General features: G+C 39.0%; 1 protein-coding gene across 3 annotated transcripts; it reads right to left on the bottom strand.

Moving 5' to 3' along the window:
- Window positions 1-22,732, bottom strand: fggy (FGGY carbohydrate kinase domain containing). Of its 3 annotated transcripts, XM_041802494.1 has the most exons (17): window positions 22,630-22,722; window positions 22,120-22,341; window positions 20,566-20,677; window positions 19,820-19,971; window positions 19,465-19,553; window positions 16,399-16,514; window positions 16,150-16,278; window positions 12,178-12,281; window positions 11,685-11,792; window positions 10,174-10,235; window positions 9,686-9,848; window positions 7,301-7,375; window positions 7,058-7,178; window positions 6,777-6,871; window positions 2,462-2,523; window positions 2,062-2,190; window positions 1-1,555 (listed from the first exon to the last, which is right to left on the bottom strand). In XM_041802494.1, the coding sequence occupies exons 2-16, from the start codon at window positions 22,300-22,302 to the stop codon at window positions 2,109-2,111; spliced, it is 1,653 nt and encodes a 550-aa protein (XP_041658428.1). In that variant the 5' UTR covers window positions 22,303-22,341; window positions 22,630-22,722; the 3' UTR covers window positions 1-1,555; window positions 2,062-2,108. The 3 variants fall into 3 exon arrangements, with proteins under 3 accessions (XP_041658428.1, XP_041658427.1, XP_041658426.1); XM_041802493.1 differs by lacking the exon at window positions 1-1,555 and having other exon boundaries at window positions 1,755-2,190; window positions 22,120-22,313; window positions 22,630-22,732; XM_041802492.1 differs by lacking the exon at window positions 1-1,555 and having other exon boundaries at window positions 1,755-2,190.
- Between the last annotated feature and the right edge of the window lie 5,124 nt (window positions 22,733-27,856).

The raw sequence follows: 27,856 nt of genomic DNA, 5'->3' as shown, positions 1-27,856 counted from the left end.
AAAGTAATTATTGGTAACTTAATTATTTTTTGCTGACGTTTCTATTTTTTATGTTCAAATGTATTCAAAAACACATCTAAAATAGTTTTACAGAAGCAGTTCTAGTCATATATATGTACTAATTTCTAACAAAGAACAAAACATACATCATTAATTAGAGATTACTGAAATATTTCTATTTCTCATGCTTGCTGCGTGGTATTGTTTTGGAGACTCATATTTACATTAGAGCTGTCAATAGAGCTGAGTTATTTTAGGCATTGTAATTAATCAAAAATAATCACATACGTTGATCATTTGTAAAAGATTGCAACAGTGGAAGATTGAATATTAATAGTGAGAGAACAATCAGAAAGGATATTTTTCTGAATGGCATCAAAACTTTTGATTTGACTTTGAAACAGTGGAAGTGGAGATAATCTAGGATGATGTTATTATTATTAGAATTTGTATTTTATCCATAAAATTATGAAAATTAAGAGAAAGGAGAATCTTCACACATTCTGATCAAAGTTAAAAAGCTGCTTTAGTCGTTTGTGTGAGAGTCATCAGAGTGTGATTAATCAGCATACATTTTAAAACTGCATTTTTCACCTGTGATTAATTTATGGAAATTAATCCAAAATTTGGACAGCGTTCACTTAGATCATACGTGGCAGAATTTATCCTGATTTCTACATGTTTAAGACATATTAGTATTTGAATTTGATTCACAGACCACAGTAAGAAGGAGGCAGGACCCTGAGCCACAAGTTGTAAACCCTCAGCCTTAAGAAATAAATTTTCTAAAAACAAATACACTTTACAGTGTTAGCCAGTAAAAACCTGTAGCATTGGGCCTTTGAGCTCTTCTATACAGGGCTCTATGAACGGTGAATGTGTTTTTTTTTAAGATATTTAAAGATGGATAAAAATGTGTTGATTAGAGCAGATGTAATTTCTATTGTAACAGTGGAACAGTGGTACTGTCACAGTAAAGACCATTGATCTCAGTATAATATTTACACAAGCATTTCTGTTTCTGTTTTGGACCAGTGCAAGAGGAAGTGGTTTATGTCATCATTCACACACTGAAAAACTGACAGAGTGCAAACAACAGAGTTTCTGCTTTGCATTTTATCGACAGGATTACTCATTAAATGGCTAATAAGTTACATATTTATAAGAAGTTTACAACCTGTCAACCTGTTTACCAACATTATTAAAACCAGCTAATTTCTCTGAGTCCTCTTGGGTTCATGACACAAATACTCTAAATGTTTAAGATTTTGATGAAAGTATTTCTGAAGTTGAAATTAAAATTATTGCTGATGTAATTTCTCCACCTTTTTTTTTTTTTTTTTTTTTTTATCAGGGAAAGTTTTTGCAAACAATAACCAGTAGCCATGGCTCTCACGTTTTCTCCACCCTCCCTGCCTCTGCCTCTCTCACACAAGTGCGGTCTGTTTTTAAGGCTGCTGTTAACTCAGCTGTGTGGGCTTTAGCGTTCCCCCTCACCGGGTCGGCAGCATCAGTGAAGAGCTTATCAACTTTGATCCTGGCAGCAGGCTCCTCTCTGAGAGCAGCGGACAGGAGAGTGTAAGGACAGAGGAGGCAAACAGGAAGAGGACGATTACGATAAAACACGCGTACAAAAGAACAAAGGGGAGCGTGTTTAAAAATGAATGAATGAATGTCGCTGTTGATGTGAAACACTGAATAAAACATTAAAACCGATAAGAGTGGCGAGGAAGTGAAAGGCATGAGCGCAGGAGTCATATTTTAATTATTTATTAAGAAAATTTTGAAGCAGTGGTCGTTGACTTTGGAGCAATGTAAAATCTAGAATGTGTTCCAACATCTTCCTCCTCCTTTGGGTGAAAGGAGAAGCTAAAATGTTTGAAAAGCTTTTCTCCATCTTGGTGGTGTCAAATCTGCAGTCTCTGCAAGTTCATCATCCACAAATGCCGTTTTGCTTCTTTGGGTTATTAAAATTATTTCAAAAACAAAATGAAAAATGCCAGAAAAAGCAGTACAGTACAGACTCATGTTCTTGTCTCCAGTGTGCGGATTTGTCATCACCATTACATCAGAGATTCACTCCCATCTCGGCCTCCTCCCACCCAGTGTCATCTCTGGTTCATGAGGGTCTGATACTCCCTCTGGTGGGCAAACAGTCGCAGGAACACCTTGTACTTTCTCTCATAGAAGCTGCAAATACAATGAAAACAGAAAATAATCTAATAATTATGATGCACACTACGGTTTTACAGTTTTTAATCTGGAAATAAGTTAAAAGATACAAGATTATTTAAAAAAATCAGGTCTGAAGACATTATAATATTTAAAAAATATATTTTTTAAATTTGACATAAAAAGTGCATTATGGCTGATATATTAAATATAAATTTTATATATATATGTATATATATATATATATATATATATATATATATAAAATAAAAGTATCTCTTTGTCTCACCCCTGGAGTTCACGGTCAGGCCAAACAACTTTCCCCACTTTGGCCATCTTCTCCATCGCCTCCTAAACACAAATTTAAAAGACAAACATCACTTAATAAATGATGCTATTCAGTTCGAGGCCAGCCCTGACCCAGTTATAGTATTAACACAAGCCAACTGCAGTGGTTTTTGCTGAGGCTCAGTTTATGACTAATGCAGCTCTCTGCAGTCTAAATCTACAAAATCCAGCCGGTGGACCGAGTGCAGCTCAGAGGATCAGACACAACAACTGCCCGTCGTACTCACAGCTGAAAATGGATTGACAGGTGCGGCCCAGTCCAAACAATAACGTCTTATTTTTAGAATATCGGGCTTAAAGGCTTCACATCCTCTTGTGTTATGAGCTCTGAGGCTGAGAAACTAAAGGATGAAAGCTTGGCCTACGAAAGATTAATCATCACTCCTTATCTTAAACACATTGTGGGTAAATCTGCTCAGAGACTGAGGGGAGCAGAGCCATGAAGTTCAAACTTTGTGTTTTGGTTCCAACCAGCAGATGGAGGCATTGAGCCAGCAGTCCGAGGATCTGTGCTTTCTTTTATTTCCTAAAGATATTTTGTGGGCCTTTAAGCCTTCATAATCAAGGAAAGTAGAGAGGGGGAGAAAAACACACAGTCAAACTTGTCTGTCAAACCCCAGCTGGTGGAAAGAGTACAACACTGAGCTTAAGTAAAAGAATAATTACTCTGAATAAAATCTATTCTAGAAGTAAAATTACTGGTCTATAAATCTACTCAAGTAAAACAGATTCATTTAAAGTTGATTCATGTGCATTTCATTTTGATACGTGTAATCTACTCACGCTGATATTCCACTCTTTTGCATTCAAAACTGTTTTGTTTTCATTTTGTCTTAAAATGAGGGTAACTGACTTCGACTTTAGACATAGATCTGCTTTTATTTTGAAAGAAAATAAGGAACTTGTCAGAGGGTATAAATAATTAGATTTTAAAAAGTCAGGAATGTAGGAAAATATATTAATTTTCCACAAATTTAATTTTAAAGTCATATTTTGACCTTTTAAACTCATGATTTCAAATCAGATCTCATGTTGTGACCTTTTTAACTCCTTGCTTTGACGTTTTAATCCCATATTTTCCCTTTTTGGCCTCACAATTCAAAATTTTAACTCATATTTTGGTCTTTCAACTCATAATTGCAGATTTTATCTCAGATGTTTTCCTTTTAAACTCATGGTACAGGTTTTATCTTGCATATTTGCCTTGTTAAAAAACATCATATCGACTTTTAATTTTATGTTTTGAACTTTTGAACCAACAACTTTTACTCTTTAATCTCTGATTTTGAGCATGTAAATTTATCATTTTGCCTTTTTTAAATCTCAAATCATTTACCACCAGTGATAAGCTTTTCTCCCCCAGAATTCATTACAGGTGAAAACGAGGTTGACAGTTTGTGGTTATATGTTGACCCTGTTAGACTCTCAGGTTAGACCTAAAATCAGAATCCAGCCCTTGCTTTGACTGAGTTTGACACCCTGGTTTAGGTTTTATCCTGTACCTGACTGCTTCAGCCCTTTCACGGTGAGGGACATTGTTGGTGTGGATGGGGGGTTTGTAATGAACCTTGTGGAGGTCATTGATCATATGGTAGTATTCTTGATTTTTTTTTAGCTATAATTTGTCACTAAATTCAAAAATATATACGTATGGCAAACTCCATTTATTATTTAATGTACATTTGTGTATGGTTTCTGTTTAATAAATTCTATTGTAACTTTTTGTGCCATATTACTTTATTTTGTACAGGGATGTTGTTGATCACTGTTTTTGTGTTTATCTGGCTACTTAACCTGACATACCAGACAGACTGTTTTGTATCTCCATTGCATGGAAAGTATTTTGGAAGGGCAGAACTTAAAAAAAAAAAAAAAAAAAAAAAAGAACTGCACGGTGACTGGAGGAACATTCTGTCTGTCACATTCATGACGGGCCAATCAAAGGGACAAGACACAATGACTCTGTACTCATGCACATCACATGAGCTGACAGGTTACCACTGCCTTAGACTGTTAATGGCAGAGTTTCTCAGTGAATAAAATTTAAACTAAGGCTGAAAAAGAGACATGTAAAAACATCTTCTCTGCCAAGACAAGCTTTTGGTGTGGCTCTTTGCTCTTGAGATATGTGGTTCAGTTCTGATTAAACTGCAGCTTTCGTACAGCTACATCCGAGCTAACGTGGAAGCAGCCATTGGATACGCCAGCGAATCCCACCCGTATTGTTTGCAAACTTATGCTGAAACAGACTGTTCCGTTTTACAAAAAGCTGTCAGTGTTGCTCCCTGCCCTTGTTTTAGTAAAGAAATGTTGTCTAATTCTGACAAAACTGCCGCCATGGCTAAGTCTGAGTTAATCACTCCACTAGCAGCCATTGTATACCACCACTCACAACAACTCTCACAAACTCATGCCAAAGCAGGTTGGCAGAAGAGCAAAAACAACTTTCCGATCATGAAGGGCTTTTAGTGTTGTTTATATTCTTTAGTTCATGCAGAAACCTGGTCAAATTCTGGTAAGACTGACGCTTTACTAGAGCTATATCCAAGCCTATCACGGCACTGGAGGCAGCCCTTGCAAATGACCTAGTGTAAAACCAAACCCCGCCCATAGTTACAGCCTCATTCTCCTCAAGTGACGCTTGATGACAGAGCTGGAGTCTGGCAAATCAATCTGTTTTGCAAGGTCAGCATCTACTAGATAATTCGAGCCATGTGCGAACAGGTCACAGGTCAATAGGTGACAAAAATCTGACTCAAAATTGAAATATTAAGCTCCAAAGATTTGAGGTCACAATGAACTTGAGCTTATACACCAAAAAAAATATCCAGGTCATCCTTGAATAAGACTGGACACTAGTGAAAAGTTTCAGAAGAATCTAAATGGGTCTCAGTGAAACTCAGTTAGTTCATGCAGGGCACAGTAGTCATACGCCCAGTCATGATCAGCTGACAGCCAGCTGATCCCGAGTATCGCCTCCCAGCTCCTACAGCCAATCACACTCTTTTTCTCAACACAGCAGTGTTTTCAAATATGACATAATTCACCCTAATCCCTGCTTACATTAAATGCTACTGCTGCTGGCAAAGTTTAACCTCCTCCACCCCAGCCTCCTCCTTTATAGCATAAAGCTTGTTGCACCTGAGAGCTATATGTACTTTCTGGAAAGTCAAAGCATGCTGCTTGACTAACCAAGGGAGCATCTTTTGAGCAGAGCGTTCTCCACCAAGTAAAGCCGTTTTGCATAAAATGGTAAAATTGATGATGAGAGTTTTCCTGACTGAAATGGGTTCATGAGATATTGTGTCCACAAGTAAGGGAGGAACAAGACACCCAAGGAACTTGTAACCACCAAAATCTAAGCAGAAATTTGTGCAAAGTTTCAAAAAAATTCCTCATAGCCTTCTTTAGATATCAGGTTTACAAGAGTAACCTGGACAGACCGACAGATGGCTGTACAGACAACCCGAAAACAATGCCAAGAAGAAAGGAGAACTTTGTGATTTTGACACCATGTTTCTTTCGTCATCTAGGGGTGTGGCTTATTTGATAGAGTATAGAGGATTGCCATATTCACCTGAATGCACCTGCCTTACCTGTCAGTGTTCATGCCAACCTTCATGCTAATACAGTATCATCCATCTAAATGTATAGAAGTGCAATGCTATTTCACTGGAGATCCCTTACAACAGCAGTTTGCTGAAATATCCAACAAATTGCACATTATGATTGAAAATTCCAGTCACCTTAGACTGTATTAGTGCTTAATTATTTTGATTTAATTGAGAAATGCTATCCTAAATGAAAAGACTTCATCTTTACTTCAGCTCAGTTGTTTCAAGCGCATATTTTCTGGTGCACAGTATAATCCTTTGTGTGATATCTGTTTCAAATTTTCATTCTGCTGGGAAGCAAACTGCTAAAGTCAGCATGCACAAAGCAGTGCATTCACAAGTGCAAAACAACTCCAAACATCTTGTCCCTGGTTCAATTAACAGCACAAGGAGACTGGTTTATACCAGTTCTCTCAGTTGCTTGAAATTGCAAATGCAATTTTACACTTTGGCCATTTATGATGTCTCGGTTCAATTTTGAGTGGGACACTCTTCAAAGAGAGTTACTGATGAAGGTCACAAAACGACATTTTTCCTAATTAAATATTTCTGAGGACATGTGTGGTTTTGTTTGATGTTAACAGACATTTTAATTTTATTCTATTATAGAAGATGACGGTATGTGTCTGAGTATCACTCCACCTGTATCGTGCCGTAGTCCTGTGACGCACATGCACCCAGGACTGCTGCTCCTATTAACACGGCCTCCATCTGATCAGGCAACACCACAGGCAGCCCTAAAAAAACAGAGTGATTAAAATAGTAGAAGTGGCTTGACAGGAAATTAGGTTTTTTGTTTGCATCAGTTTGTCAGGAAATTAAAGTTTCCATCACAAGATTTATATTCTGGAAAATGTCTGTTGAAATGTAATTCATGAAACTTTTTTGTAGAACTGGCAACAACCCTCTTTAGTGTTTCACACCTGTAGCGTTGGCGTGGATCTGTACAAACAGGGTGTTTTTGCTCAATCCGCCACACAGGAAGAGGGTTCGAATGTCGTGTCCTGCTTCTCTCATGGCCTCCAGAATATGAAGAGTACCAAGCTGAAACCAGAGAAGCAGGGGCGCAGGGAATCCAGTTACAAGTATGAAAACAAAAAGCCCTTCCATCGTACTTTGAGGTCATAGTTTGTCACATTAGGGCACGTATTAAAAAGGTGACTCACGGCGAGGGCTTGCACAGTCGCCAAATAGAGCAGAGCCAAGTCATCCAGGGTTTGAGAGAGCGACAGCCCAATTACCTGCAACACAGTAATAAGTCATTTCTGTCCAAGTGTTTTAATAAAAAGAATCAGCAGAAGTCACTGACGATGTGTTGGTTAAAGAAAAGCTGTCATAGAGAGTCTGGTATCTCCAACACCAGCAGGGACTCAGTCAAAGCAATATGCACCAGCTCTCTGATCCCTGCCTTCCTGTTTCCTGCAGCTACAGATAAGGCCTGAAAACAATGATTAACTTACTGAACACAGAAAGCTTTTCAGGAGCTTAATGTGTTATTTTTTCCCTGAGAAAGTAAAGACCAATCTAAAAAGTTAGAAAATAAAGATAAATGCCCAATTATTCACTTAAAGCCACACAAAAACTTAATTAAATCACAACTTTACGACCAAGGGTCCTCAGAAGAAGGACACATAACTGAACTGCTCTGCACCAGTGTATCACACATATAACCACTATTTCTCAGTTCCTATAAGTTTATAAGTAGTATAGTTTATATGTATTGTTGTTGCATTATTGCTAAAATGAAACAGGAAATCTGCAAACAAGATAACTATGCAATTTGACAGTCCACTCAGACATCCAGCTCATAGACCTTCTCAGAGAAGCATTTGATTTTCCTGCAGTTCTATTGAAATGTATACAGGTTCATATTAGATAAATGGTCAAACACTGTGCAGGAGTAAAGTCAGAACATTTGCAAGATATCCTGAGAAGCTAGAGAATAAAATAGATTGCATCCATTTCCCTAAACCTAGCACAAACACAGCAAAGTGTCTCCTCTGGATTAAGCTACAGTGCTGTGAAAAAAAAGCATTTGCCCACTTTCTGATTTTTTTGTTTTGCACATTTGCCACACTTAAATTTTTCATATCACCAAACATATTTTAATATTAGACAAAGTTTTTAAATTAAAGCCATCCAAACTTACCCGGCCCCTATGTGAAAAAGTCACAGCCCCCTAAACCAAATAACTGTTTGTACCACCCTTGGCAGAAACAACTGCAAGCATGTGTTTGCTATAACTGGAAATTAGTCTTTCACATAACTGTGGAGGAATTTTGGCCCACTCTTAGTTGCAAAATAATTTTATTTCAGCCGCATTGGAAGGTGTTTGAGCATGAATGACCTATATGAGGTCATGCCACAACATCTTAGTCAGATTTAAGTCCAAACTTTGACTAGGCCACTCCTTCAGTTGAATTTTTTTAAGTCATTCAGCGGTGGATTTTCTGGTGTGTTTCTGATCATTGTCTTAAAAGTCCTGGGAATCATCACGATGTTGTTTGGCAAATGTGTGATAAGCCTTTGTTCTTTTTTGTTAGCAGTGGTTTTGGCCTTGGAACTCTCCAATGGATGCTATTTTCCCAGTCTCTTTCTTAATTTTGAATCTTGAACACTGACTTTTACTGAGTCAAGTGAGGCCTGCAGGTCTTTGGATGTTTTTCTGTTTTTTTTAGTGACATCCTGGATGGGTCACTAATGTGCTCTTGGAGTAATTTTTGTAGGCCAGCCAGTCCTGGGTAAGTTAACCGCGGTTCCAAGTTTTCTCCCTTTGTGGGTAATGGCTCTCACAGTGATTTGCTTATAGATGTCAATGTTTTTTATCAGTTCCTGAATTTCTTTAGATAACAGCATGATGTGTTGCTTTTTGAGATCTTTTAGCCTGCTTCACTTTGTCAGACAGCTTATATATTTAAGGGATTTCTTCAATTAAAGGGGGAATTACCAAATGGTGCCAAGTGGTTTTAGAGGGCTGTTTTCCTTTCATAAATGAAATAATTATATTAAACAGCATTTTTTATTTACATGTTGAATTTTGTTTTCTTTGTCTAATATTAAAATTTGTTTGATGATCTGAAACAATTTTGTAAGACAAATATGCGAAAACAGAAGATGAGAAGGATGTCTACATTTCTTCAAAGGTACAGAAACACTGGATAAGTCTGCTCCTAAGTTTATAACATCAGCGAACTCTGCAATGTAAAGTCACTATAAGTTAGCTAATTAGTATGGCTAAGTTCAGCTTCAAAATACTAGCTTGTCATATCATCTTTTTAATGTAGTATTAAGCTCTTTGTTAAAAAAAAAAAAAAAAAAAAAACAACTGTGTCAACTGTAGCCAGTATTCTCATAAGCTTTGTACTCAATGCACAGATAATGGTATGAATATTCCCACCTAATTAAAAAAATAAAAACTATTTACAAACTTGTGAATAAAATAATAGTAAACAAAATGTTTTACAATACATTACAAAACAGTAAGACAGACTTTAGCTACAACAGTTAAAAATGTCTTCAGTCACACAAAGCCTTGACTCATGTTTCCTCACCATGCCCTTCAGCGTAGGGTCAGCCAGCGGCGACCTGTTCCCGTGAAAGTCTGGCCACACATGAAGACCAGAGCCCAGCAGGTCGACGGCAGAGCCAGAGTTTGCCATTGAACTCAGGTGGCTGTTCAGGTAGCTGTAAATGTTCTCACCCGCAAAAGGACATCTGGGAAAAATAACCGCGGGAAAGCAAAGGTCTCTGTCTGATAAATTTCACTAGAAATGTATCAAGAACAACTTTGAAGAGAACACTTCAGGTATTTTTAACAGCAGGTTTTAGTCGTGGCAGGAAAAGCAGAGCTCTTATTAATAATTTTCCTAAAAAATCACAAATAAATGAGTGCATTTGCAGAATCCACAGAATAGCAGAGTAATAAAACACAATACTAGTGACCTTCTAGTCTTCACAAAGCTTTCTGGACATTTTAAAATATCTGAAATAATGCTGTGCAGAACTTCTTTTGAGAAGTTCGGCATTGAAATCCGCTGACCTCTGCCGTGCCTGTTCCTGGAGCTGAGTGTAGGCGGTGTGGCCCTTCACCATGTGCTCGATCTGAGGGAGGAGACAATTTAACAAAGAGGATTACAGGAGCCAACAGCTGATGACAGAAAGGCTTGTGTAGATCCAAGTACTTCTACTTGGTTTCATAACACAATTTTTTTCTATGATTTTTCACTCATATGTAAAGATACATCCATCCATTTTCTTCTGCCTCTGCTATTCCACATTGCAGCGGCAGCAGGCTAAGCAAGTTGACTCCCCTCGTCCAAGCAACATTTCCCAACTCCTCCTGGAGGATCCAGAGGCATTATCATGTCAGACAAGAAATAAAATTCCTCCGGTAAATTCTTGGTCTACCCCGAGGCCTCTTCCCAGTTGGACATGCCCTGAAGACCTCCAAAAGAAGGCGCCCAGGAGGCCTCCTGATCGGATGCTTGAACCACCTCAACTTTCAAAGCAGGAGTAGCAACTCTCTAAGCACCCTCTGAATGTCTGAGCTCCTCACTGTCTCTAAGGCTGAGTCCATCCACCCTTTGGAGGAAACTCATTTTGTCATTCCCCAAAAAACCATGACCATAGCAGAGGGCTGAAACAAAGATTAACTGGCAAATTGAAAGCTTTGCCTTTTGGCTCAGCTCCCTCTTCACCATTCAGCACAACACATGCATTACTGTTGATGCTTCACCAATCCTTCTGTGAATCCCACGCTCTATTTCGCCCTCACTCATGAGCAAGACCCTAAGATACTTCAGCTCCTTCACTTGAGGCAAAGACTCACTCCCCACCCAGAGGGAGCAGTCTATTGTTTTTCAGCAGAGAACCATAGCCTTGAACTTGAGATGCTGCCCCTCATCCCTGCCGCTTCACACTCGGCTGCAAACCACCCCAATGCCTGCTGGAGGTTCCGGCTGAAGAAGCCAACAGAAACACATCATCTCAAAAAGCAGAGGTGACATTCTGAGGTCCTGAAACCTGAAACTCTACTCACCCTGGCTTTGCATTGAGATTCTGTCCATGAAAATTACATACAGAGTCAGTGATATGTCTGTTGGCAGCCAACATGCATGAGAGAATATGGACATAAGTCTCAGTGTCATTATACAGTGACCTGATGACAGAGACAGTCCCCTAACTCAATATTCCTGTGGTAGCTCCAACATGCTCCCTTTGATTTTTTCAAATTGCATTGAAGATGATTAACTTATAAAATCAATAAAATGATAAAACATCCAATGCTTTAATACTTTTTATAGGCACTGTTTACTGAATGTTTATTTTATCTTATTTAATCCTTATTTAGTCCTATTGAGATACCCATTCTCTTTTTTCCAAGTAATTCCTTTGAAAGGTTGTTCTCTGAGTGGTAAGATGTGCGAATGACTTCTGGATACATTTATACATGGATTAAATTTATGACATTTCTCCGTGTATGTCAAGTTTTCTTTCCTAAGCACTAAAGCAAGTCTATTAATAATGAAAATAGTTTGGAAGTGGACTGACCAGCCTTCCTGTAGCGCTCTGTCCTCCCTCGTTGAGCCACATGTCGGGTACCATGGCAGACAGGCATGGCCCCCACACTCCAGGCACAAACAGGGGCTGCTCGCTGATCTGAAGCACATGAAGGTAAAATATTAAATCTACATAAAATCAGCTTAGACATCATGACAAAAATATGTTCACACCCTAAAAGAAAATACATTTACAGGAAAAAGTTGAGAGTGACCCTATTATTTGCATTATATATTAATACAAGTCAAGTGAAGTTTCATATCAGCTCCCTGTCTCTCAGTCTCTTCAGAGGCTAAGGTTATTCATAACAAAATGTTTTGTATAAGTCATGATGTGAAATTATCAGAATCAGGTTAAACCTTCATTTTTAATGATAGAATTTTAATAACAGCCTTGGCTGAACATAACTTCTGCTAAAATGTGTAACAGGAGAAATTTACACAGCATCACAACGAAGTTAGGTAAAAGTGTCTAAATCACTCACTGCCATGTGACACGTTGACGTCCCACAGATCATCGCCATTCGGGATGTGATTGGTTGGTCTTCACAGGGTAAGTGGAAGCCTTTTACATCTGCTCCAATCACACCTGGATGGTAAAAAACACACATTTCAATCATACTTATCAGTATAACCTTATTTCTATTTTGCAAGGACATACACCCACCAATCACTTCATTAGGTATCAATCAGGTTCATTAGTGCCAGTATGTTATCAGCCACATGGCAGCAACCAATGCAACTAGGCATGCAAAAATGGCCAAAACAATCTGAGCTTCAGAATGAGGAAGAAAGGTGGTTTAAGTGACTTTGAGCATGCCATGGTTGTTAGTGGTCTGGCAGGCGCTCACCAAATTCTGATCCAACAAATGCAAATTCTCAATTCTTCAGTTTTGATGAGCTTGTGTTTTTTGTAGTCTCAGCTTCATGTTTTCAGCTGACAGGAGTTGCACACTGTGTGGTCTTCTGTTGCTGCAGCCCATTGGTAACTAACCTGGGGTCAAATATCTCAGGTAGGGCGTGAGATTTGGTAAGCACTGAGGTTGTCAAAAATAAGTTTGAAAACATCAAAAGAAATTAAAAATAATGCACTAGATGAACAGTTTATTCAAAGGCTGTCTTATAAAGAACATAGGCCTATTTTATTGGGAATTTATCAGTGAAAGCATTTAAAATGGACGGGAATTTTTGACAACAAGGCATCACTTTTTTTATTTGCGTTCTTGATGGTATCAGCTTTTCTTAGAGACATGTATTGAGGGGTCCATAGAGAAATTGGGAATGACTGGTGTGGCCCATCTGCTTCAAGGTTTGACATGTGAGTTTAGAGATGCTCTTCTTTATACCTCGACTGTAACAAGGTTTTTTCTCCTGGAAAATAATGCTCATGTGAAAAGCCCAGTAGATTAGCAACTGAGAAATACTTAGACAAGCCCATTCAGAGACACTTAAATTACTTTTCTTCCCCATAAGGATGCCTGTTTTTAACTTCAGCACATCATTGTGGCCATGTCTACCTGCCTAAATGCACTGGTTGCTGCTTTGTGAGAGGCCGATTAGATATTTGCTGTTTACAGCTCCTGATAGAGCTCAGTCAGGGTCAAATCCTGATGATTTACAGATGAAAAGCTTTAAATTCTTTTGATGTGCTCCTCTAACCTTCACATGTGATTCAACAGTGACACTAACTGCTGGAATAATGTTTGTCAAGCTGGTTTGAGTTTAAGGTGGATGGTTCAGGGACAGGGGGCGTACATCACTGTGACACGCACAGCGACTAAAAGAGCACAGTGTTTTAACCTCTGACTGATACAACAATGTGTGATCGGCAGAGGTCACAGGCAGAAGTCAGAGGCTAAGGTTCGTGTGCAGTTTATCTCGCTGAACAAAACCAGATGGGTTGAATTTCTAAAGCAGGGATGGCCTACTGCCGCCCTGGAGCCAGAAGATACAGCATGGAGGAGCCACAATTAGCACCTTTAAAGACAGGTATCTGGAGGCGGCATGTTATTTCATTTAACTTAAGGCACCATCACTGATAGAGTTCTGGTGGGATCTAACATGTATGTGACCAGGCCTCTCTTTTTGAATGAGATGCTGTTTGAATGAGATTACCTGTTGAAACTAAAAACTGCCAATTACTTCTCTACACTGCTTCCTGCCTCATGCCAATCTTTGAACTAGAGATGCACTGATGGTAAAAATAAGGACCAATATCAATACAAGACTCCCACATTTCTTCTTGTGGTTGATGACCATAAAAACAGGTCAGTTAGTCCAATAGGCCACTTCTGCCTAAAAAGAATTTCTTTCTGAATCTGCAGTTGGGTGCATTAGACGCCATTACTAAATTGATTAGATACAACAGATGAACAATTGACACTGATTAGGATTGGGCAGAATCTTTTTTTTTAATACTGTCAAACTTGTAATACGATATTACAACCAGGCGTTTTACAAACATTTGCCAGTGTGCAAGCGCAAGCACAGCAAGCACCTCTGCAGGCGTCTCATTCAATCTTTTAAAAAACGGCTGCAAGTCTAAAAAAACTTAGCAGTGATTACAGGGGTGCTGGAGGAGACCAAAGCATTGTTTTCATTTAAAGATAAACTGAGTTACATCAAGAGAGGATCACATGATACTGCTGTCTCCTTTAATTCATCTCTCTCTCTCTTTCTCTGTGCACTTTCCTCTGCCACTCAAAACATGAAAATAGTAATCCACAACTATTATCGGACCGGACCAGGGGAAATCAAACAGATTTGATCACTAAAAATGTTAAACACCAACTGTTTGGGAGGGAACATGCTAAAATATACAAATATTCTCTTTTTTGTTGGAAGTGTCTCAGTTAAAACAAATTGCTCTCTGGATCTTCAATCTCTGAACTTGAATTAGAATACAATACTACTGCTCATTTTCTTTTAACCAAAAAAACTTGAAATAATTATAAAACTAGTCTCTAGATCCTAGATCTCTAGAGTTATAAAATAAATTGAAATCTTGTAAAAAAAATTCACAGTTCTTGTGCAAAAAGATGCATGCCTTGCATGAAGTCACTGTTGGACAGATGTTACATCATTTTTTGAGAAATGAAGCCACACTTTTAGCCACTTTGGCCTGTTGTTGTAATTGTCCACCATGTTTATTTCCTTGACTTCTCTGTTCTTGTTTGCGCTGACTGCCACTAGCAAGATTGTGCTTTTCAAGGCACGTGGAAGTTAGGCATTGGTAAGGGGAAAGTTAAAATAAAATTTAAATGATGTCGATGGATTTAACCAATTGGAACCAGTTCTCAACTGTAGCAGGCTTTCGATTCCAATCCCTATATATCCCAAAATCATTATCAGGATTGTATTCATCACTTTTTAAGCATCTTCACACACAGGCAGTGGTGCTACCGGTGGAAATGGACACATACTCTCAAGGCATTTGTTATAAAAATGCTCTCATTACACAGCTTTGTCTCAGTGACAGTAATTAAAGCAATGCTGGGGCTATTTTTTAATATGCCTGTCTGAAGAGTCATGGATAAAGCCTCTTAAAATTAACTTAAAGTACTGAAAAACAGTCAGAAAACCTTTTTCTTTAAGCTAGACGTTTTAATAAAAAGTTGTAAAGATGACATATTGGTAACCTAATGGTTATGTCTGTGTGCCCCGTGTACAGGGGCTCCTGTCCTCAGAGGGGGCAGCCTTGGTTCAAATCTGGCTCCTTTCCTGAATGTGAATCCCTCAAATAAATGTATGAAAGCCCCACAAAATATATCCTAAAAAGGTTGGCTAGAAATGATCAGGAAATGATAACCAGTTGTTAATATAAGCCACAGATAAAACTGTGAAAAAAGCAGCAAAGATTATTAGTCAAGTGTGGCTAAACTAATGGAGTTAGTAATTTACCAGAAGAGACAGACCACTTCTTTACTTAACTTTTGCTTAATGGAGTGGATAGGCAGTTAAAATTTTAGCTTAAGTAAAATATAAAAAGGGCACTACTTACTGAAAACTATCAACTGAATTCCCATGAAGCTTCTGAGTGTTTCAAAAGTTTGTTCAGCCTCACCTTGACTATCAAATTAATGATGCTAAGCTTTAAGCTGCATATGTGGATAAGAAATATAAACATTTAACCCTAAAACTGTTTCTTAAATTTTATGTATGTCACCTGGTGGATTAGCATCTTAATTTTTCGACAGTAAGGACTTCTTCTAAATCTACTCTGGGCAAAAATATCACCTTTACATATGAAAAGAAAGCCTCTGCCTCCTTCCTCCTTTGTGATTTCGCTTCTAACTGATGGCATTTTTCATGGTTTTAGGAGGCCAGATTTAGGAAAAAAAAAAAAAAAAAAAACTGTTCCATCTAAAACCCACCAGAACTTGAGAAAGAACTTAAGGATTCATCAAAGATTGAGCAGACTAACAGTGGTTTGATAAGAAATGTTAAGTGTTTTATACCAAGGCCTCCAGCATGAGCATCGATGAGTGAAGCACCAACTGCTGTTCCAGGGTCCAAACCAAGATCTGCTGCTGCCTCCTGGGTGAGGCCGTCTCCCAACGGGCTCCCTGGAGAACACGTCAGACTGCCTGGATAACGAAAACCAGAACGCCATAAATAACATGAAGTTGTAACATGAAAACTCTGCCATGTCCTTGCAATTTTTCAAAAAACAGTGAACAAGAAGTTCATTATTTAGTGGTTCATACCTATTCTAGAACAGCTGTTTTCCAGGAGATCCTCCAGTCCTATGCTGGTCCAAAAACTAGTGTCCCATCCCTCTGGAGGACAGTATGTCCATTTACACACAAGAGTGCATAAAGACCTGATAAAAAGACAAACAGCATTGTCACATGTTTCAGAATAATCTCATTAAAAAACAGCACAGGGTCCACAGCATTAAAAGCCTACTGTCAGCTATGAAAGATGCTTTTTAGTTATTAAACCTACAAAAAAGGATGGACATTATCTTCTTTTTAAAAATGTTTTGTTTTCATCTTGCAGAGATGGCACAATACAGAAATCTACCTGTAGAACCTACAGGTGGATAAACATGAGAAAGTGCCCTCTCTGCAGAACCTTCAGGTGGATAAACATGATAAAGTGCCCTCTCTGGACAACCTACGGGTAGATAAACATGATAAAGTGCTCTCTCTGGAGAGCCTACAGATGGATAAACATGATAAATTGCCCTCACTGGAGAACCTACAGGTAGATAAACGTGATAAAGTGCCCTCTCTGGAGAACCTATAGGTAGATAAACATGATAAAGTTTTTTATCTGGAGATCCTACAGGTGGATAAACATGAACAAGGGTCCTCTCTGAAGAACCTACAGGTGGATAAACATGATCAACTGCCCTTTTTGCAGAACTTACAGGTTCATTAATATGATAAAGTGCCCTCTGCAGAACCTACAGGTGGATTAACATGATAGAGTGCCGCCCTGAGGAGAGAAATCAAGACAAAATGCCCTCAAGGGTGCAATAAAAGATGAATTTCTCTCCAGGGTTTCCCTCCAGTGGGCAGTGTGCACTCTCAGCAGAAGAAACCTGAGAGGGAGCATGTCCAAAAGTGGAGAAAATGAAATTAAGTGCTATAATTTCCCTGGTACAAAGTCAATTTTCTCTAACATCCTTTGTGCATCTTTAGGAAACCAACAGTTAAATAGTTAATAGTACCTCATCTGCATTTACAGTTCTATTGTAATCATAAAAACTGAGTGACTCCTTTCCAAGTTTTGTCACTCTTTCACGTGAAATATTTGACAACTTTTTTGCACTGGCTCCCCACCACATACAGCAGGTGCCCTATTACGATTTTCACACCTATCCCTCAAACATCCTGAGTCCACCACTATGAACAAAAATAACTAAAGATAACCACAGGCAGACTGTGCAGAGATAAATACAGTAAAGCAACAGTCTCATCAGAGCAAATGCCAAAGATCATGATCATCACCCAGCATGGACTACAATTGCAAAGTGAAGAAAATTAAGGCGCCTCATGACTGGGCCCCAGATACTAATTTTTCATTAAACACATGTATGTGGCTACAGAGCCTTTTAACATGTGTACCTGGCACTAGTTCCCAAACTCATCTAGACAAAACAGGGATTGTGGGCAGCCTTTATTTACTTTAAAGAGTGACTTAACCCTTGAAAACAGATAGAAATTTGCATTTTGAACTATGTCATTACACACTGTCCTTTGATAAATAAAGTCAGACCTCTTTTTATATGAAAACCTATTGAAAGGCAGGGTTTAATCAGCTAAGGTCCAGATCTTGACATTTTAACACAAAGTTGTTTTTTCCTGCAGGCTGATCTGGTGCTAAGTGACATACATGCTGCTGTCTGTTGTCACCATAGAGCTCAACAGTTACCGCCCACTTTTTCCACAAAAGTTAGCTTCACTCACTGCAGCAAACAGCTAAAATCTGCAGCTCTGCCAAGCAGAGACATTGCCCTAACACTGCATGATAGTGGGTAATGTAGAGATGTTGCAAATAAACCCTTTTTTTCTTATAACACCGTAGATAATATGCAAGCTTGTGTCTTCTACATGACCATGTATAATTGTTTCCCCATTTAAACTGTCTAGAGTTGAAAAACTACTGTTGAATTCCCTAGAAGCTTGTCTGTTCCAGACAAGGCAGATGTTTTGCAGGTAAAGGTGGGATCACAGATGCTTCACTGGCATCCTTGAATTGTGGGTAATGTAGTACTGTTGACTGAAACCACAAATAAACAATGATTTTCTTAAAAAAAAAACAAAAAAAAGGTAAAACACTTACAAACTTGTGACTTCTACATGCCCATACATCATGTTTCACACTGAGGTAGCTCATTATAAGTCTGCCTTGAATGGTAATGGCATTATGGCTTATAATTAAATCTGAAAAGCAGTATAGACTCAAAGAGGATGTGGCTGATAAGGGACAGCAGGAATGGGGGAGTGGGTGTTTTTTATCTCCCTCCCTTCCGGCCTGTCTAAGATGCTCGAAAAGCTTTTTTTGAAACTCCGGGGTAGATGCACCCAGCTTAAACTCTGTTTTTTGGTAAATCTAAAACTATTTTCTTAGCTGCTAACATACCAAAAACAAGAGCCTGCTTCACAATAAAGTAAGACAAGCTTCAGAGCAACCAAACAAGGTAACTGATTATCAAGTTTGATTTTTAAGTTATAAATGTTACAGTACCAGCTACAGATGTCCTGCCAAAAATGGATAATGAGCATCATCTTCAGGTAGGCATTCATGTTACTAATTGAAGTGATGTATTGGTTGACCACTAGTGTAGGCAAAAATCCAACCATGTACAAATAATGAGGCACGCATCAATTTCATTTACTGTTGTGAATCTCTTGTATTGCACCAATATATTACTGGCAAGCTAGCATTGCTAATTGCTGAGGCAGAGAAGTGTTATTTTGTGTGTGCAGAAGAAGTCACCTGCTGGACTGGCTGTATTTTGTTTTCATTGTTAAATGGAAAAGAAATGTTGGGAATGCACATTTTCTGGGCCAAAACAAAGATCCAGGTATTTAGGGAAGCTTTGGATGCTGCCATCGGAAGTCAGTTTCAGTGATATTCCAAGAGGAGGGACCACTTCAAACCATTTAAATGAGTCAGCTTGCATAGCTCACTTGAAAACAGGCAATAAGAATTACAAAGAAGCATTTAAAATACATCAGTATTGTCTAAATTGTTATTTTGAATGTTGGTAAAGACCCTGATTTTCAAAATCAGGTCGATCATCATCAAACAAAGCTTACCGTGTCAAAGAGCCTGTCGCCTTCCATGAAAGGAAGTCTGGAAGGTCGAAAAAATGGGCCGCTTTGTTCCAGCAACTTTCTCTGAGATTCTGAAGGAAAGACAAGAGATACGTGTGTTCATCCAGACCTGATCACTGAGTGATAACAGAACATAAATGTTGTAGATTTACACACATAAACAAAATACTTCAGGTGAGATTTTTAGTCTCCATTAATCAGACGCCTCCTGAGGAGAAAGTGTAATTCTAGAATCTTCTCAAACAAAGCAGGAGGCACATGCTGACCAGTCGATACAGAGAGTGAAATTAAACATACAGAGATCAGCGGCCCCGTGGCGACCTCGCTCACCTCTCACCTCTTTGAGCCACAGCAGCTTTGGGGGTTGCATCTCTGGTGACATAACCCCTCCCACCCTGCTCAGGACCCTGTGGCTGGTGTTTGTGATACGTGCGGCCTGCTCTTCTGCTCGATGGTCCATCCACATCACCACGTTCCTTTGTCTGTCACCTGGGGAAGCAAGAAGAGGGAAAGAGGAAATCAGACAAGGAGGGGTAAAAGGTGAATAAAATATTCCCTAATAGCTAACACTACAAGGAATGAGTTTAGGTGTTAGCTGGGAGCAGGAGAGAATAAATTAACCTGTTGTTAAACAGGTTAAGTTCTAGGCAGCAGATAATCAGTTATTTACCCAAGTATCTTGCTCCAGGCCCCAGTGATAGCCTTTTTTTCTGTGAAAAACAAGTAAATCTCTACCATCTTTAGGAGTTCTGCTCTGTAGCTGACCCTGACCTCTGACCTTGTGGTGGAGGAAGGGAAATTACCTTAACAGATCAATAAAGGATCCTATTACATTAGGCTGAAACAAATCATCCAGGCAAAACTCAGCAACCAAAACGTTTCATTTCAAAAAGCTCAAAGAGAGAGAAAGTTTTCTAACAATGTCAAAAATTTAAACCGGCACCACAAAAAAAAACAGTTTACCAGAGATATGAACTTATTATGAACTTAAGTGAACATACAAACTTTTTCTGATATGAAGGAAGGTAACAGGGAAGTAAGAAACAAAGTTCAAGCTATAGATTTAAGAAATCCTTTATTTACCATGCTCATTGACGGGTACAGGCTGGAAGCTTTGGTCCAAAACCACAAGTGAGCAGGTGGCATCAAAGCCAATCCCTCGTACCTGGCTCCTCTCCACATCCTGGGTTACTCTCTGCAACAAATGTTCATTCATTTATTTCCATCTCAAAGCATTATTGAGGGGATGCCCCTTAATGGCATTTCACATGCTGCCAGTAGTGTTTTGACAAGTTTGTTATTCTTTTTTTCTTCACTTCATTTCCTTGAGAACCCGGTGCAACAATTATGGTGAAAAGAGGGCTGAGCCAGAGGGAAAAACTCTCAATTTATCAGCTGACCTATGTTCCAACCCTCACCTATGGTTATGAACTCTGGGTATGACAGAAAGAATAAGATCGCAGCTTCAAGCAAACAAAAAAAAATTCCTCAGGCGGGTGGCTGTGCTCAGCCTTAGAGATAGGGTGAGAAGCTCGGCCATCTGAGGGATCTCAAAGAGGAGCCCCTGCTCTTTTCCCTCGAAAGGAGCCAGTCGTGGTGGTTTGGGCATCTGATCAGGATCCCTCCTGGTCGTCTCCCTGTGGAGGTCTTCCAGGCGTGTCCCACTGGAAGGAGAACCTGTGTAGACCCAGGACTAGCTGGTGGGATTATATCTCATCTGGCCCGGGGAAAGCCTCAGAATCCCCCAGGAAAAGCTGGAAAATGTTGCTGGGGAGAAAGATGTCTGGGTGGACTTTATTAGCCTGCTGCCACCGCGATTTGACCACAGGTAAGCTGAAGAAAATGGACAGACAAATGGATTTTGGCTATAGAAATCTAGCCTATATCATAAGTAAATATAGGCCCTAGGAAAAAAAACTTTCAGTCAGAATCAACAGACACAAATCAGCTGAAGTCTCTTTTTCATCATCATTTCTTACACTTTTAAGTGTGTTTTAAGGACTGAAATGAACTAATTTGTTCATCCAATCTAAATTGTTTGTTGTAAGGATCAATGTTGTATAAGCTAGAATTATTTTGTAAATATCAGCATATCTGATATCAGCAAAAATCCAATAACATATATTCATAATAAAAATGCTGAATAAAGCTTTTAAACAATAGAGGCTAAAAGAATAGAAATTTACATTTTGATATTGGATTCAACCTTTAGAACTATATAAAGAGGAGTACGGACTGGAAAAACAGCTGAACTATGAACAAAAATTAACAATTGGTTGAGTTAATTAGCTGAAAGTAAAGGATAAGAAATGAAAACTTTTTACAAATTAAAGTGTTTCCTAAAAATGGTGCACAGTAAAGTAAGTGTTATGCGGTTTAATAGGCTGGCCAGAAGCTTTGCCTTTTGATGGCTTAAGTTGATATATTAGCTAAAAGTAATGGGTAATTAGTTCAAATATTTGCTGAGGTGTCAATGGATAACATTTCAAAGAAACAGTTTCTGCCACTTAACGGATGTAGACATCTAGCAGAAGTGCATACTTTTCCAAAAAGGGAAAAATCAATGAAATAAACACTGGGAACTTGACTTCATGTTCATGCTGGGGTCATAAGTGTATCTGATCTGGATCAGCATACCTGGACAACTGTGCAGACTCTGTCCCAGATCTCAGAGGAGGACTGGACATAGTGGTCTGACTGGGGCTCCCAGATGCTGATAGGCTCTTCTGCAGTGCTCTTCAGCAGTCCTGTCCTGGTCACCAGAGCTGCCCTCACACTGGCAGTGCCCACGTCCACTCCAACATAATAAACCTCTGCCATGAGGGGACGAGCTGAAGAAGAGGAGGGGGAGCAGAGTGTCTACGGGTTGATTATTAACAAAGGTGCACAGTCATGTCGACACAGAATATGTTATTTTAAAGGTGTATTCAAAAGAACCCCTGATGTATACGCATGTTTATCGTCTTTTTGCTGCAGGCCATCATTTACCGGGTCAGATAAGTTAACATGATAACGCAACAGTGATACAACATACAGATACAGATTCAAGCAGTAAGTCGCGCCGAATAACATTTTAATGTACATGTAACACATATTATCAAGCATAAATGGTAACTATGAGACTACAGTACATATATATGAACTTACCGGTGGAAAAAAGTGTTATTTCAGCGCATTAAACATGACTTTTGAGTTTCTAACCAACACATTTACTGCTGCAGATTGTGACTACGACGGAACTCCAGAAAGGACAAAAAGGGCAAAGTCGACTTTTTCCTCAGCGGGGCGGGATAAAGTCCGAAGCTACAACGGGAGTCATACGTGGCCCATTTTAAAATATTTGTGGTATTCTACAGAATTATCGGACAATAGAAATAGTCCTGTTTAGCAAAATAGCTGACATCTTTATCGACACAGCTTAACTGTCTCTGAAAATCTAGCACAGACGGGTTTTCTGGCTCAGTGGGACTGTTTCAAGAAATAGACATGGCCAGGCAAGATGGTATTAGGGTGGAAATGAGGTTCTACGTGGGCCAAAAGACTAAAAGTTGACAGCCTGGTCATATTCACGACAAATAACAAAATTGATGCATTTTCAGACATAATTAACAAAGAAACAGAATCAGCATTTTTTATACTTCATTTAATAAGATACCATAATGTATTAGGTTATATGATTATCCTAAATCATGGGTGGAAGCAGAGGGGTGAAAGGGGGGCGATTGCCCCGTGGGTCCTAATCTAATATTTGAAAAAACACTAGTGTCCTCTTGAATGCTGCTATATTAGATAGACTTGATAGAGTCACCTTTAGGATGCCCTGTAAGTGGACAGTTTTTAACGAAGTGCCCTCTAAGCCAGCTATATGTGATAAAGTGGCCTCCAGGTTGCCCCTTCATTGGGCAAAACGGGATAAAGTGACCTCTGGGTGGCAACTCAATTGTTGAAACCTGATAAGGTGCACTTCAGAGCATGTAGAAAAATGCCATAAGCCTTGCATTAGGTGCCCTTGTGCCCCTGCCCCTCCCTCTCCCCTAAGTCCAGTGGTTTTCAACCTTTTTGGCCCAAGGCACACCTAAGATCAAGCCAAAATCTCAATGCACACCATATTTTATCCATCAAAAACAGCTTCTTTAAAACATGTTACAGGTTGTTATAACTGCAGTGTTGATGTATGGTTGTACAAATTCTCACAGCCAGGGCTTGACATTAACACGTGCCAACCAGCCAAATGCAGGTAGATGTCAGCCATGGCAGGTAGTGCAATGACTATCACTAGCCATTTCGGCAGGTTGAATTTATCATCAACACATCCTGGGCTCAATTATAACTGGAATTGGCTGTTGTGACATGGTGCATTATCCTGCTAGAAATAGTCATCAGAAGATAGGTACAATGTTGATTAGCTATTTGTGTTAATAAGTAATGGAACAGGTGTGCCTAACAAAGTGGCAGCTAAGTGTATATGATTATCATTACGAACATGTGTCTTCTCCAATTAAGAAAATAAACAAGTTTATTTTTATAATGTACTTTCTAAATAAAAAAAAACTCAATTTTGAAAACAAGGACTAAGGATTACCAAAAACATTTCACTGGTTTTCAGGCACCTTGATGGACTTGAGCAGTTGAAACAGCTACTTTCAGTAGTAGTCCGGTTTAAGAACTTCTGTTGCTGCTTCTTTTTTGAGCAAACAATGTCTGATTAATTTAGAAAAGGGCATTTAAAACACCACCAAAGCTGTTATCTAGAAATATTGACTAACTATTGCAGGAAACTTGCACAAATGTAACTAAAATCATGTCTCCACCCCATTTAAGGACTTAAAAGCTCCTGTGAACTTTGCTAGTGATCTGCTCAAGCAAAAGCAGAAAGTCTTTTCTTCTTTCTGGTGCCTTCGTACATGCAAAAGTAGTGTGTTTTTTTATCCTGCTGTCTTTTTACAGTCAAATATCTCACACAATGGGGATATTTGTAAGAGTGTGTTTCAAAAGTGTGTTTCTCTAGGGTGCCTACTCAACAGCGGCAGTCTCAAGCACTGAAGAATAACTCACAGAAAGAAATGTTCTTATTCCTGATGGTCCTGCTTGCATTTGTGGGTCAAAAAGGCACATCAATAATAATTTCAGGCAATTTCACAATGAGCTAAAAACTCCTCACTGGGGCTTTAAAGGTTCATGTTATTTAGTCATCATTCGGACTAAAAGGGCTCTAGAACAGGCAAATCTACATGGAATACTTTAGGTGTTATAAGGTAAATCATTTTATGTTATAACTTGTCGAAAAGTCTTGTTGAACAAGATAAATGTCAGTACAAGTGCAGGCATTTGATGGATTACTGACATAACTTATTGCAATCAATAGCAATGAGTTAAAATTATGGCTGCAGACATTAGATCAAACTTTCTACCCTGCACCCCACCTTGCCTCTTAACTCCATTATGTTCCTTTCTTAGAGGAGATCAGCAGCTGTCTAAAGGAAGTGCTGCTGGCTGTGATCAGTGTGTTTGGATCAGAAACCATCAGCAAAGATGAGCACTGAGAAAAACCAAGCAGCAGGACAGGAAGAAACAGATGGTCTTCAAAAAACACTGAATGGATGATGTTTGAAATCTCATCTGTCTCTGTCTTAATGCTCCACTCAAGTACATCTGGTCCGTGCCTGAAGCTAATCAAAACTTTGCTCTGCTCAAACTTCCACACGTGCATTCATTGTTTTTGTCATGTTTTGCTCTACTTAAAAAAGGGCTTGTACCACCTCTGCACAACAAAAGCAGGCGTGTTGGGAGGCAGGCAGGACGAGCTCCTGATTAGAAACTTCTTCCACGCTGTGGAAACAGCTGTCCCGAGCAGGGAGGAGGAAGGCGCTGTTATCTGAAAGCGACCCCGTCAGGACAGCAGAGGGGAAAAGCTGACAGAGAAACAGGAAGCATGGCCGGGGCACCACAGCAGCTTGATAGGAAAATACTCCTCAGTGGGACTAAACACAGGTGTACAGAGAGTTCAGAGAGTTATTGTTGGATTACACGCTGCTATAAGAGAGTAAAAGAGACATATAAAGAGCTGAGGCTGTGTTTGCCTTCGTACCACCGTGGTATTAGACATTCACAGTGCTGGATTTCCACTTCAGGGTGTCAAATACTTCCAAATGGGTGTTGGACAGCGTATTGGGAGGACAACATTTCATCTCAAGAGTGTTGACCTCAAGCTGCTCTGGTTCTCCCAGGCTGTCTGGAGTTGTTAACTTATTTATAGTTGGCTTGAGGAGAACATGTTGAATAATACAATGGGGGAGGCCAGACAGGCTGGACTGCAGCTGTATAGAGACTTCAGTCTTAAGAGCAGCTTCACATTTACATACCAGGCTTGTGTGAATAGAGCACAGAATAAATTATAATGTATAATTTCTACAAAGCAATTGTTCAATGTTACCATTATGTGACCAAATTAGAATGCTGGCCTCCTTGCAGATTTTAAGGCTATGAATTATTAGATCTACATTAATCACTTTATTAACAGCTCAAATATCTAATCGGCCAACAGATGCATTAAGGCATGTAGAGATGGTCAAGCTGGACAAGACAAGCTCAAACTGGGCATCAGAATGGAGAAAAAAGGTTATTTGAGCGAGTTTGAACATACCGTGGCTGTGGTGCCAGACAGGCTGCATTGAGTATGTCACAAACTGACAATCTACTGAGATTTTCACTCACATCCATCCCTAGAGTTTACACAGAGTGGTGTGAATGTGTATGGATGCCTATGAACAGAACGAATAAATACTGATGGCCAATCTACACAGCAGCCTTCACCTTTAGTGTGTGAATGTGTGAACTGCTGTGTACGCGCTTAACCTAAAATTTGTTGACATTACTTGAAAACTTTGTGGAGACCATTTGCATTGAATCAGTTCAGTTTTTATAAAGAACTCATAACTATTAGTAAGGATAACAATGAATGTTGACTGGATGAAGCAGACCAAAACCCCCAAGACAGTCTGGCTGCAGGCCTTTTATCTCTGATGGCCACTCTCACAGACCGTTCACCTGGGACGGCATATATCTCAGCATGGAAATACACTTTTTCTTCTCTTCTTCATTCTTGGGTTCTGGGGGTCTATGTAGGTGGGGGGCTCCAAGAAAAAATGGCTGGCTTAAATCACAAATCAGCTATGCAAGCTACATAGGTATATAATCTATATAGCTACATTAGCTTTAGCACAATTTGTTTAAGCTCATGTTGCTAAAGCTTAGCTATAGATAACAGAGATCTTAGCTATTGTATCTTTTTAGCTAAAGTAGCTAAAGCTTAGATCACAAAGCAGCAATGTAAGGTACACATGTACGTTATCTATATAGCTATGTTAACTTTAGCTAGGTTTGCTAAAACTCATGTTGCTAAAGCCCACATTGGTAAAGCTAACTTTGCTATAGATAATGGAGCTGCTTAGCTAACATAGCTATAGCTTGGATCACAAAACAACTACACAAGCTTGGTAAGTTATCTTTGTTGCTACATTAGCTTAAGATTTGTTTCCTAAAGCTCATGTTAGAGCTAGCTTAACTATAGATAGTGGAGCTACATAGCTAATTTAGCTACATAGCTAATGTAGCTTTAGCTTAGCTACATTAGCTAGGTTTTTGATCATTTAAAGAGTGATCCAGTATTTTTTTTTTTATCAAAATATGTATAAGTAGTAATATGTTGCACACAGTTGAATATAAAGTACACAAATGTCTGTGGGAGCTATTGCCAGGTCGTAACTGGCCGGGCCCATGAATGGATCAGTGAATGAGCCCTCCATGAATGTGATTAAACAGTATTAACCCAGGCTAGTTAGATCAGTACTGTTAGAGTGAGCTTCCTGACTAACATTTGGCCCCTTTGTCTAGCTTCAAATAGCGTTTGTAGCTGAGATAACAGTGAACAAAAATTGTAAGTTTGTTGCCTAGATAAGTAAAGGTGAGTGTTTGAATTTAAAGTACAGTTTGGTTATCATTATTCACGTTTAGGATGAACCATGAGATTGCCAACCTCAGTAGGCCCCAGTGAGCTTTCCCCCTTCGTCCTCCCTTGTGGGCACCCTTGGCTTTAACTATTTTAATATTTATCTTAACGTTTGATCAGAAACTACAACATGGTATAAATATAGGAATCCTTAAAGTCAGTATTTATGTACCAATAAATATAGTATATTATCTAGTAGTCTAAAACAGTTTTAGCCTATTTATTACTTGTTTCCTCCTGATACAGAGTATACATTCATAATCAGACTTATGAACAGGTAGTGTATATGTCTGCACCATCTGGGGTATGTAAATGATCAAACATCTCACTTGTATTTCTTAAAGTTGTATATTTCATTCATTTACT

This window comes from Cheilinus undulatus, linkage group 13 (assembly GCF_018320785.1).
Source record: "Cheilinus undulatus linkage group 13, ASM1832078v1, whole genome shotgun sequence".
Lineage (NCBI taxonomy): Eukaryota > Metazoa > Chordata > Actinopteri > Labriformes > Labridae > Cheilinus > Cheilinus undulatus.
Note: the sequence above shows the minus strand (reverse complement) of the source record. Positions and strands in the feature narration are given on the sequence as shown.

Bases quoted from the DNA above. Each gene is read 5' to 3' on its own strand.
- fggy (XM_041802493.1), bottom strand. From the start codon at position 22,302: ATGGCAGAGGTTTATTATGTTGGAGTGGACGTGGGCACTGCCAGTGTG. The intron at 12,282-16,149 runs GTATAAAACACT...TTTACCATCCAG, and splicing joins TGCTCATGCTGGAGGCCTTG to GTGTGATTGGAGCAGATGTA. The intron at 7,179-7,300 runs GTGAGTCACCTT...CTCTGGTTTCAG, and splicing joins CGACTGTGCAAGCCCTCGCC to CTTGGTACTCTTCATATTCT.